This window comes from Macrosteles quadrilineatus, unplaced genomic scaffold (assembly GCF_028750875.1).
Source record: "Macrosteles quadrilineatus isolate MER2022 unplaced genomic scaffold, UCM_ALF_1.0 Scaffold_3__2_contigs__length_128488019, whole genome shotgun sequence".
Classification (NCBI taxonomy): domain Eukaryota; kingdom Metazoa; phylum Arthropoda; class Insecta; order Hemiptera; family Cicadellidae; genus Macrosteles; species Macrosteles quadrilineatus.
In genome coordinates this window covers 28173291-28186632 of record NW_026542596.1, presented here as the reverse complement: position 1 = coordinate 28186632, position 13342 = coordinate 28173291, and the positions used below count along the sequence as shown (strand labels likewise).

Sequence of the window (13342 nt, the reverse complement as noted above, 5' to 3'; positions counted from 1 at the left end):
ATGAGGTTCCAATGATAGTGATAAAGAAAGCAAGTAATCAACTAATAAAACCAATAGTCCACTTAATCAATTCCTCTTTTATTAGTGGGATCTTTCCGTCAAAACTCAAAATTGCAAAGGTAATCCCGATCCTCAAAAAAGGAGATGCACAAAATCTAGCCAACTATAGGCCATTATCATTATTACCAACCTTTTCTAAAATTTTTGAAAGAGCAGCCTACAATCAGTTAGTACATTTTCTAGAAACCAATTGTTTGCATGATAAGGAACAACATGGATTTAGACCAAATAGATCAGTTATTACTGCTGGCATAGATTTCATTAATTCGGTAATTGACTCTGTGGATAAAGGAGAGAAAACAATAGGTATTTTCTTGGACCTGAGCAGAGCTTTTGATAGCGTCTCACACAAAATTCTTTTAAACAAAATCAAAGGCCTGGGAATCAATGGCAATACTTTAAATTGGATTAGCTCATACTTGGTTAATAGAAAACAATTTGTTGAAATAAAAAGTACCATTAATAATCAAACAGTCACCAGTCATTCTTCGCTAGCACAGATGCAGCATGGGGTCCCGCAAGGTTCTATCCTTGGACCTCTGTTGTTTTTGTGCTATCTAAAAGATATTCCACATTCTTTTCAAAATGGCTCAACAAAAACACTTTGTCTATATGCAGATGATGCAAGTTTCAAAATTAGTAGCAATACAATAAATAATTTGGAACATAGTTCTTCTTCAGCTTTATTGGGTATCCATAACTTTTTAAATAATCACAGACTATTATTAAATACAAGTAAAACCAATTTTATCATGTTCAATGCAGGAAGAAGTAAAAATTCAGTAAATCCAGTAATAAAAATAAACAACCACTCTTTGGAAAAAGTTGTTTCTACCAAATTTTTAGGCTTAACATTGGATGAAAATTTATCATGGAATCTCCACATAGATCATGTAGTTAACAAAGTCACCTCTGGATTGTATGCTTTATATAGGATGTCTAATTTTTGCTCAGTAAATACATTAAAAACAATTTATTTTTCTCTTATTGAATCAGCAATCAGTTATGGCATTGAAATCTATGGAGGTACATCAAAACAAAATTTGGATAGAATTCTTATTCTTCAAAAAAGGGCGATAAGAATCATAATGAATTTGAATTTTGGTGATTCGGTTCGTCAGCATTTTACAGATTTGGGCATAATGACTGTTTACAGTTTATATGTTTTTCACACAGCACTTCATGCTAAAAAACTAAGTATAAACAATCTGGTTCCCAGGTTAGGTGACAGCCATTCCTATTTTACAAGAAATAGAAATCAAATTGCCATTGATTTCCACAGGCTAGAGTTTTATAATAAAAAACCATTAAATGCGGGTGCTAAGTTTTTACTACGGCTACCTGTGGAATTGAGAAACGTTAAATATGTAAACATGTTTAAGAAAAAATTAAAACTGCATTTGACAAATAAAACATTATATAAATTTGATGAACTCTGACAACCATACTTTTTGTTGTTTATGATGATCAACTGTTGTTTTAAATATGTACCTTATGGCTTATGGAGGAAATGTAAAGAAATTAGTTTGTTAGCTGTAATTTAGTATAATGACGCCATTCGATGTATACCACTGTATATAATGTGAATAAAGACATTTTCAATTCAATTCAATTCAATTCAATTCAATTCAATTCAACGACGCGATCGTCGGTATGACTCGCGGTCATGGCGCGATCGTCGGTATGACTCCGCGGTCACGGCGCGATCGTCGGTATGACTCGCGATCACGGCTCGATCGTCAGCATGACTCCGCGGTCACGGCGCGATCGTCGGTAGGACTCCGCGGTCACGGCGCGATCGTCGGTAGGACTCCGCGGTCACGGCGCGATCGTCGGTAGGACTCCGCGGTCACGGCGCGGACGTCGGTAGGACTCCGCGGTCACGGCTTAATCGTCGACATGACTTCGTGTCCTTTGTTCGCGGACCTGTCGCTTGCAATAACGGCGTTATCGGCACTCGCGAAGCGGAAAAATCGCCGACGATCGGACCAAATCCCGTCCCGAAAAATTCCCGAGTCAAATGTAATCCCGTCTCGATAATCGGGAATATTTTTTTCCCGAAAAATTCCCGAAATTTCGGGACCCGTCCATCCCTAATCAACAGACTTTATATCACCAGAAGGCTCCAACAGAAAATTTTGATTTGTTTTCTTAACAGAAAAATTGAAATCTTCAATTTTGTACACAAGTTTTTTCTCTTCAATGTATTTAGCTAGTTCTTTTTTAGAACGAAATAACTTGCCTGACGGTGAGGTTATATATACATCAATTTTTCCTTTATGAATCCCTTTCTTTCTAACTATTTCCTCTCTTTTCCACCCTTTGGGAATCGTACATTTTTTATCCTTGCTATCCATATCAAAAAGTATAAAACATAAACACAAAATAAAATCAAAACTACTTTTGATTGCAGTTTATATTTCCAGTAAAACAATTATATTAATTTACAGTTAAAATATTAAATTGCTTTCCTTATGTAATATCTTAAATAACAATAGTTCTCTATTCTGTAATGAGAAGTGATAAAATATTTGAATATTGTGGCAATAGCTCTATTAGTAGGTCAGTTGAAGGGTCAGTTCTCGGAGTAAACAAAGCAGCTGATAAGGAGTCTGTCGATTCTGCTGAAGCAGGTTTCAAACTCCAACAGGTTATCCTTAGGTTACAGGTTTACTTGTGATTCTTGAGTTCCGTAGTTGGTATCTCTTGTATAATTTAAATTACAAATTAAAATTTTCATTGTGTTAAAAGAAAAAATATTATTTTATTTTGCTAAGAAATTAAGTTCAAAATGCTTTTTACCTTTATTAATAATTTATGAATAAGACTTTATACTTTTCCTGCCAGTTTGCTCCAGTCAGTGTAACAATGTGTTTTGGCCTGCTGTAGAAAGTGGAAAACTATTTTTCAAATATTCTTGTAACTTGTGTTTTTCTTTACAAAATTTATCACTTATAAATGTTTATATATGGTTAAATTTAAGGTATGTAGCACTTTAAACACTATTCAATACTTAGAATATATTAAAAAACTTCTTAAATGCACTGGATACTTTAGACCTGTTCACATATTAAATAGTCAAGTTCACAACAGCAACTTCCATGTCATGTTCATGATGATGATGTATACACGGCCGCGGGAATTATTCATGATTTTGCCGTGATCGCGGACGACGACAACAACGTTTCTGTGACCGCGGGAGATGACGGTGATGTCTAAACAGCCGCGGGATATGTTCATGATTTTGCCGCGATCGCGGACGATGACGATGACGTTTCCGTGACCGCGGGAGATGACGGTGATGTCTAAACAGCCGCGGGAAATGTTCATGATTTTGCCGCGATCGCGGACGACGACGATGACCTTTCCGTGACCGCGGGAGATGACGACGTTTCCGTGACCGCGGGAGACGACGATGATATCTGCTTGGCCGCGGGAAATGTTCATGATTTTGTTGCGATCGCGGGAGATGACGATGGCGTTTCCGTGACCGCGGGAGACGACGATGATATCTGCTTGGCCGCGGGAAATGTTCATGATTTTTTCGCGATCGCGGACGACGACGATGACGTTTCCGTTAACGCGGGAGATGACGGTGATGTCGAAACAGCCGCGGAAAAGTTCATGATTTTGTCGCGATGACGGGAGATGACGATGACATTTCCGTGACCGCGGGAGATGACGGTGATGTCTAAACAGCTGCGGGAAATTTCATGATTTCGCCGTGATTGCGGACGTCGACGATAACGTTTCCGTGACCGCGGGAGATGACGGTGATGTCGAAACAGCTGCGGGAAATGTTCATGATTTTGCTGCGATCGCGGACACAATGTTAAAAGATATCTCTTCTTATGTATGTTTGTTTAAATTATTCCTCAAAATTTAAATCTCTAACCTCTTGTGCCAACAAATGAGCTGATCCTGTTTGCCCCCAAAGAAGGGTGTAATTTAACATGCTGTGTGTTAAGACTGATGTTGTCACTAAGTACTTTCTCTAAATTGATCAAAATTTATTTATTTTTTGACTAAAATTCTTTACATTGCAGATGGAAAAACAAGAGAGTTTCCCGTGTCGAAGATCCCCTTGGAGCAAGTAGTAGACACGAATGGAGCTGGCGATGCTTTTGTTGGAGGTATGTAAAATTTTAATCGAAACAATGTTGTTTTTAACAGTGCCGTTGTAGATTCTACAAAACAATCAAACCTTACTCTTTCGTATAGTAAAATACCCCCGCCACAGCAAACCTGCAGACTAAGTGAATTTCCATTTGCCTGATTGGATTAACACTAAAATGTCTCCTAAAAATATCACATTTATTCCCTATTTAAATATAATTGTTTGACGAGCACTTAGGTTTGCAACAGGGAGGGTAAAAAAGTTTTTTTTGTCAAATGTTAATAGGTTTTTTTTTTAGCAAATTCAAACCGATTTAATTTTTCATTTTGAAGTCCCCAGGGGCCAAAAACACCATTCGTTCAAATTTTTATATATCTATACATAGAGATATATTTATATATATATGTGTCCATCCGCACGGTAACTTGAGTAATTTTTGTCCGATTTTGATACAATTTGGTTTGAAGGTGTAAGGCGGGATAAACTTGAATGAGTTCGCGAACCAGCATGATCGGACTATTGGAACGGGGTTTTATGGGGTAAAAATAGGTTTTTCCCATTTTTTACCCTAAAACACAAAATTTCACTTTTTCTTTCTAAACCATTTTGAAGAGTTTAAAAAAGAAATAATTTAGTATATTGAAGCGTTATTATGCGCCTAATTGTTATGGATAAAATTCAAAAAATGTTTTATTTTAAAATTCCCATGTTATTCTTATAGAGAATAAGTCAACTGTTGTAGTTTGCTTGTTTATGGACATATTTTGATAAAATTTGGAAAATACATTAATTTCTTACTAAACTACAGTACCTTTTAACATTTTACATTTTTAAAAAAATCTTTTTTACCCTCCCTGTTGCAGCAAACCTAAGTACTCGTTAAACTAATTCTGTTTAAATAGGGAATAGATGTGATATTTTTTAAGGAGACATTTTAGTGTAAATCCAATCAGGGAAATGGAAATTCGCTAAGTCTGCAGGTTTGCTGCGGCGGGGGTATTTTTTTTAACAGAGGGCCAGGCTTACAAGTGACCATGGGATTGCATCGCAGCTGGAACAGCTTATTGTGCACCCTCATTCACAGGTCCTCATTCTCCATCAAATCCCAGGTCCTTGGTGAACCATGAGATTCTTATGGTAACCTGTTGTTCCCTTTGATCTCAGTCGATAGGCCAAGGGATCTCATACGTAGGGTCTGGGCACATAAATATCACGTGGAAGGCTGTCTCCTCCTCCTCTCCACATTTCCCACATAAGAGGCTTTCAACTTTATTCGCATCTTGTGTAGATGTCTGCAGGATACCCAATGGCCGCTGATAAGGCCAATCACCTTCTGCAGGGTCTTCCTATTCAGCCCAAGGGCATCTACCGCTATCGCACCGGTAGGTGTCTGCAGCATTCTCTTTGACTGTATGTCACCATTATCATGACCAGGAATTGTCCGTCAGGGATTGAGTTTCCCCCCGACAACCGCCCAAGGTCCCGAGGTCTGTGTCAAGGCTGTCAAGGTCAATCTGCAGCTTGAGGCCTTCTTGGTCATTGCCCCCATTGAGGTGGGAACAAACGCTGATACCTTCACAGCTTTCACAAAATCTCTGGCTGGGGCAAGCTGTAGCGAGATTTCCCCGAAGGGACTCAGCTCCTGAACTTGTTTGACCAGCCAAACCTTTGTGGCTGCGTCAGCACAGCCAGCAACCAAGGCTCTGCCTTCAAGATGGCAGCTGCTTATCCTGACTTCTTTGTTACTAGAGTTCACTAGAGGCTTCACTAGAGTCAGTTTTTGGGGGGGCATCCCTCGCCCTGCTTTTTTCCCAGCATCCTGGTTCCCGGAGGAACTGGCTTTGCAGGGAGTAGGATGCTTGGCAGCCCACGCCAGCCTCCTCTCACTTCTGGATAGCACCTTTTGCTTAGGCATCCGCTATCCTCCGTCTTCGCAACTCGCCCCTGGAAAGTTGTTTTCTTCCGTTCCTTTCCAGTTTCCGCGAGCTTGTCATCATCGTTAGATTTCAGTAGACCTTCCTCCAACATTGGGGTCAGATCATCTACGTTGTTCCCACGAATACCGCGCATCTAAGGTTAATCACCAGTTGAGCTGGTGAGCTGATACAATGGCTATTATGTGGTTGGGATTGGAGTAACTATTTGACATGATTCTCTAATTTTTATTTGAGCTGATTGAGCACTCATCAACACAAAAACATGTTAATTCATCTTTTGAAGTGACCAACTTCAATAAATGAAATTAGTTAAGCAATAGAGTATATTACATGTTACAGCCATTGCTTGCTACACAAACTCAGACAAATACTACTCAGCCAATGAGCTGGTCGATTCTTCTAGTGGTACCAACATAACAACATTTTACAGCGTTTAAATTTTCTAGCAGAGTTGCCGTGCCAGTGTTACTTCCATTTGGATGTTCTCACTCTACGACTATTTCGTTTAGTAAAAAGATTCCATTTAGGTACTTATTAGACCTGGATACGATAATTTTGGGTCGGCATGAACTACGCCGTTTGTCTGATTCTGAATTTAAACAAACAACAAAATATTGACCACGGCAACATCCTTAAAAATAAAGTTTTTAATGAAATTGGTATCGAGAGTCGTGAGTAATATTTCACTTCAGAACTGGTATCGATTAGAGAAATTCTGTTATCGGCCTATCCCTATTTAAAATACAATTAATTTTTTACTAGGACGTAATTCAAGCGATTGCTTTGAGTTTTGAGACAAAGTTTGGCTTTGTTCCAGCTATGTGTAAATCGACACTGCTGCTACACATTATTATAGAGCTGGTGGCAAATTGGCGTATTCTGTCAGCGGATTGAGATTAGATTATCGAAACTCGCTAATCAAATCTCGAATCCGAATCTTTTCTTAGGATTCGAGATTCGGATTCGATACATCCTTACTTCCTAATGTGGATCAGCAAGCATAGTTTTCTCAATGCAATCTCTGGCCAATGAAAACAGATAAACCACATAAAACGTACTACTATAACCCAGAATGCCAACCGCATGGTAAAAAGCATTAAGTGTTTTGAGAGAGCTTTGCCTGTCAATCCGTAGGCAGCGCCACCAGCGTTGCTATGCTATTGCATGGCAACGCTGGTGGCGCTGCCTACGGATTGACAGGCAAAGCTCTCTCAAACCGCTTAATGCTTTTTACCATGCGGTTGGCATTCTGGGTTATAGTAGTAAGTTTTCTGTGGATAAACGCACACTTCTAGCCCCATTGTGTAAATATGTACAATGGTTCTACAAACCTCCTAAGCACATTTTCTACATTTTCTACAGTACATTTTATACTTTGAGACACTTTCTGCTGACACAATGGTCAACCGGCAACAGCAATCAACAGAGATTTACAATTTACCCAATTCCTACAAAAACCAAATCAAATAACGTGATAATTGGCGGATGTGTAAATTTTCTTTCACGACTTTTTCGAATACTATGACTAGGCTTATCGTCCCATAGGAGTGAAAACTGGCTAGAGTGGTTGTGCATGAAGTAAGGTACACAGTGGTGGTCTCAAATTTGAATTAGCTCGCTTGGCTGAGAAGCTTGATGAATACCTCAATTTAAAGACAACCCTCGTAACATAAAGTGGTATGAACTGTGAAAGTATCACATGTTGAGTGAAGAGCTTTTTCAAAGGAGTTATTCTAGAGACAAAATATCTCTGTAACACATGGATAAATTGGTATACTAGTAATGTACTGGGTGTCTCCCGAAGAGGTCCCTATTTTATACTAAATGTATTAGACGCACCGAACACTCGACAAACCTGAAACTCAACAGTCCTAACATACACACATGGAAAAGAAATACCCCTGAGTATCAGTTAATTCTGACACATTAGGACAAAATGGCGGAATATCAAAGAAATATTCTAAATAAAAGTAGGTTTACCCTTAAAATACGATTGCTGATTTGTTTTGTTTTTTCCGCCACTGTTTGGATCAGTCAGAATTAATTGAGACTCGGGGGGCAACACCTTTACACCTGTGTTAGTCACGACTGTAGAATTTCAAGTCTGTAGCGTGATCTAAACGTCTGTCATATCAATTCAAAAATAGGGACCTCTTTGTGGGACACCCGGTGTATTTAGCCCAGTATACTCAACACATGAGATCCCTAACCAGGTTTTATTCCCTTTTTTCAGGCTTTCTCGCTCAGCTTATCCAAGGAGCAAGCATAGACGAGTGTATAAAATGCGGTATCTGGGCTGCAACACAGATAGTTCAGCGATCTGGCTGCACATTTGATGGCCCTGCCAACTACAAGTCATCGTAATACTGCCGACAGCATTCACCATGGTTGCACCTTCAGTGTTTATCTAAGATTATTAGTGAAAATTGTAATGCTTTGTTGAATGAATATGTTGAACTAATTTATTTTTCATATAGGACAATTATTACAGGATGTATCATACATACAGCAAAAAAGAAGTAGAATATATTGTGGTAAATTTCAAAAGCAATAAAATTTTAAATAACATACAGTAGCCTCCCTCTCAAGGCTCTCGTTTAGTTAAACATCGCTTAAATTGGTCATTATCAAACTTAAAACATTAACAGCAGGCCACATTAACAAAACATTGTTTAAAGTGATTGTGATCCTGGCTGGAAGTTAAGTCAGTTGGTGGTTTCTATAAACTAAACTCGGAGACTACCTGAGCACAGTTTCCCCCAGTTATATTTTCTTTTCTGTTCAGTTATGGGTTTTTTTTTTCTTGAGTCTCTACAGTGTTAGAAAGCTAATAGTGTTTACAAATACAGTGGTCTCTCTCAATAATCCAACAGGACGAGAATTTAACTTGGCTGAATGGGTGTCTGATTACAGTACAGTAGACTCCCTCTTATCCAGACTCCTCGGGACCAAGGCCAGTCTGGATATTGGGTTTTCCGGTTGAACCGACGTTCCCAAAAACTCGTTAAAACGGTCTGTTGACTGTGATATTTGACTTAAATTTAGGAGAGCATTGTATTTAGACGCGTGATCACTAGTCTCAAATCTTTCCCACGAGAACAGTCGTTTCAGTACCGTCCACTTTCAGCCAATCTAGTCCGGTTACCAATGTGCTGACAAAAATTGTCATGTTAAAGAGACGTCATTTCCTCCGAGTGTAGTCCGGTTAAAAGGTGTCCGGATAAGATGGAGTCTACTATAAATGTGAGATTATCAAGATTGGTTTTTCTTAATTCTTTTGACCAACCTAAAATATTACCATTATTTTCTAATGCAGTACGTATAACTTTAATGTATTATTTTGTGACAGTGTAAAAACACAATGAAGTCAATTAAATGTTCCAAACATTGTAATTATAAAATCTAGACTACACAATGATGGTATATACAGAATAGAGCGGGGAAGGAGACTCATGTTCCCACAGAATAGTGTTGTTTCCTATAAGACTGCTGCCGGTGTTACAAGTCGAATTACAAAGTGTCGGATCATCAGTTAACAGTGCAGTTGTACTCGATGCATGCTTTTATAAGCTCATGCAGAGCATATTTAGCAATTGGAAATTTGTAACCTAATGAGTTGAGAGCACATTGGTTAATTTCGGTTTAATCGTCTGATCAGATCTCCAGTCCCATGATGGCCGGAACAGAGGGAGGATACTGCATTAGGGTCTTTGAGGAAATGCAAATAAAGGAAAATAAACTAAAATATATATATTGTAACTTTGAACTAATTGTGAAATTAATTTAAAATGCTGTAGAAGAGTCATTGTATGAAATTCAAACCAAATACCTGTGGACTTTCTAAAGATTTTTTACACTCTCAATAACCATAGGACTAGGCTAAACATTAAAAAATCAAACACAGAACAACTAAAGGACTGACAATTTTAACTGATTGCTTACTGTTTTTAATCATAGTGTTCAGATACCCTACCAGTCTTCTCAAATTCTTTATTTTTGCCAATAATGAAATAGAACTCAATTTATTATTTTTTAATAAAGTAGTACTATGGTTGTTGTTTTATTTAGGTAATAATGTTTTTGCTAAGCTGATTATTTTTAAAAACTTTTCTACTCCCATCATTTTATTTTAATATTTTTCTTTTTGCATAAAGCTCTTTTGAATAGATTAAATAAGCTCTTAGCTCTCTGAAATGGAATTACCAGCAAAATATGTGTCTGATAAGAATTGAGAGATTGAGACGGTACAAAAATTAATATTTCTGTAATGAAAAATTGTTGAATTTGTTTTTTACTTAAAGTTTCTCTGTACGTTCATGTGACATTCAGCATTTTTAACAGCAGTGCTATTGTAATTGGAAGTGCAGCCTAATCCACTACTCGTCCGACAATATAGTGATAGGAATCATTAGTTTTTTGCACTGATTACTGATTACAGACAAAATCGCTTTGCAGAGAACATGTATTTCCTCTCGAAAAAGAAAATAATAAATCGAATCGAAGCAAGAATATTTAAAGCCTCAAATCGATCAAGACATTAAAAACTATTCAACACAACAAAAATGATCTTGAACTTGGTTTAATTACTTAATAAACTAATTGTACCAGTATATCAGTCATTAATTCCAAGATAAGTAATAGCCTAGATGATTCCTTTTACTATGTTGCAAGACATTATGTGTTTTGGACTTTTACAGTTTTATTTAGATTTATTTAGTTTTAGTTTAATGTTACAGTACTTTTTGATGGTTGTGCAACAAACAGTTTTTATACTGTTTACTTTTGGATTTGGCATTTAATGTATATTTGCGCTTGTTAATTAACCAGTTTGGACAGGATGACAAACAAATTGTTTACTCAGGTACATTATCATGAAACTCTGTAAATTTTTTTTTAGAAATGTTATTCTCATGAGGGGAAGTTGGGCAAGCATACCAATAATTGTAAATACAGTAATTGTTAAGACACATTTTATATACATGGTTAGCTCTTAAATAGACTTTACAAGTTAAATACGCTAGGCAGTGCTAAACTCAAAACCCAGTGATAGTTCTACCTTTGCAGATTGACAATAGCTTCGCGATTAGGTGTTCTTTTCAAAAGCTGTCCGATGCTAAAGATTGACTGGACTCTCTAACCTCTATTGGTTTTCTCTAGACAACTGTTGTTTGTTAAGAAGTCGAATGAACCTTACAACCTCGCTAATCCACCTCCTACGGGACCGGAACCATGGCCGGAACAGTGTACAGGTCGAATTATCCGAGAAGTAGAATATTCAGGATTTCGCTGCAATCACTGAAGACGAGGAATTTTTTCCCATGTCCGTGAGATTTGCCAAGGATTTTTCCACAATCGTGGATCTCTATGATAATATTCCCATGCTCCCTTGAGACGTTAAATATTTTGTCATGATCACGGTAGATATTGATAATGTTTCTGTTACCCTAGGAGACATTCAGGAGTTTACCACGATTACAGATAACCACGATAAAGTTTACGTGATCGCTGAAGACAACGATGATCACGAGATTTGTCTAGGATTTACCACGATCACGAAATACTATTATGGGTACGACCATGGGAAATGGTCTCAATATTACAACAATAGGTTTATAGGGGATAGCATGGTCGGATTAAGTGAAGAATCGGACTAGTCAAGATCGGAGTAGTAGTGTTCTACTGTTTGTTGAAAATATAATAATCAAATAGCCGCAAGTTTAAAAGGTGGCCTGTTTTATGCACAAACTAGTCTTTAAGTAGTTTGATTTGTAGTTATGATTGATGTTATGATTTGCACAATATAAAAATGTTTACTAATTTTTAAAATGTTCCTCTTAAGTTATAACATTTTATTTCAATTCTATTTGCCTGGCTTTACTTAATTAAAAGCGAACTTAATTAAATTTCGAGATTGTGATTTAAAGCGTTGACTAATTAAAAATAATTAATGAAAAATTAATCTTGGAATACGATGGTGATGTCTCCACGACCAAGGGACACGACCTTGGAAAATATTTTAAGCCCCTAGATTTCACTGTGACGGCCTATGGTTTGGCAGTCACAATTTTTCTGTAATTCCAGAGTAGGTTCACATTTAGCTCCATTGCAGGAGATTTATTACTTATTTGAATGCTATTTAACATTTAGATTCATTGATGAGTCATGACAAAAAACACGGGTTGCCTACTTATATATACGATTCAAGGTTAAAGCAGAGTAGGATTGCCGTTCTCATGGCGGAACCAGCGTGGTTCTGGTCCCGTAGGAGGCGGATTAGCGAGTTTGTACTGTAACATGTTCCCACCCCATTACCCACTGGTTCTACTACTTGTTTTTTTGGGTATTTATTTTGCTGAGTACAAAACTTTGCTCTGATGTGTTTTTTGTTATGTGTGCAAGCAATATTTTTCATCATTTTATGTTGTTTGTTGTTGTTCCGGATCGGTATGACATTCAATAAAAGGTTAAATTACCTGTGTCCGCCGGTCGATCCTAATGTGCTGTATCCTATTACCGTACAGGAGATGCATTTCGGCAAAATAAATATATGCATTTTGTATTGTGCAAAAATGTATATGATTAAACAATGTGTTACCTCAGTTTGATAATGATTCTCAAATGGAATTCAATTTATGTGTATGCTCAAGACCAGTTAGGTAAATAAATAATACATGTTTCTTTTGTTAACTGTTGAAATTTATATCATACTAATATTATCTTTTATAAACTTTCAATGAAACCTATATTTTTGATAGGTACTCATAAAAACTGAAATTAGTTATAACTGTTGCAATATTTTTGTGATAAGGATATAAATAAGCATGTTGACATGAAATTTAAAACCAATTGCTTTATTTTTGGGTAATGTTACGTTATTATTGTATCGTGGCGACGTACTTAAGTAGTACACAAACACTGAATAAAATTGTTATTTTGACTTTTTTGCTTTTGATGTTTTTTTGTCCTCACTGTTGTTATAATGTATATTTATGTATGACATGGTTCATTTTATCGATTGCTTTGATACTATTGAGTTTTTATGTTTATAAGTAATTTATTTGGCCAGAAGAACATGTAAATGCATTGACTATGCAAAAAAAATATTCAGCAGATTTATAATACAACTAGCTGATGCACGTCAGCTTTGCCCAACATACTTTTCAGTTTTATTATAAACCGGCTGAATTTATGACTTTACTACGGGCTCACATGACCTTTTAGTTTATTT

At 37.0% G+C, this 13342-nt stretch overlaps 1 protein-coding gene across 1 annotated transcript in view; it reads left to right on the top strand.

Moving 5' to 3' along the window:
• Positions 1-13051, top strand: part of LOC128988395 (uncharacterized) — a 55511-nt gene extending 42460 nt beyond the window's left edge. Inside the window, exons 7-8 of the mRNA XM_054409646.1 lie at positions 4107-4193; positions 8348-13051. Coding sequence (XP_054265621.1) covers positions 4107-4193; positions 8348-8478 — 218 coding nt within the window. The 3' untranslated portion in view covers positions 8479-13051. The remainder of the gene's footprint in view (positions 1-4106; positions 4194-8347) is intronic.
• Positions 13052-13342: the final 291 nt, after the last annotated feature.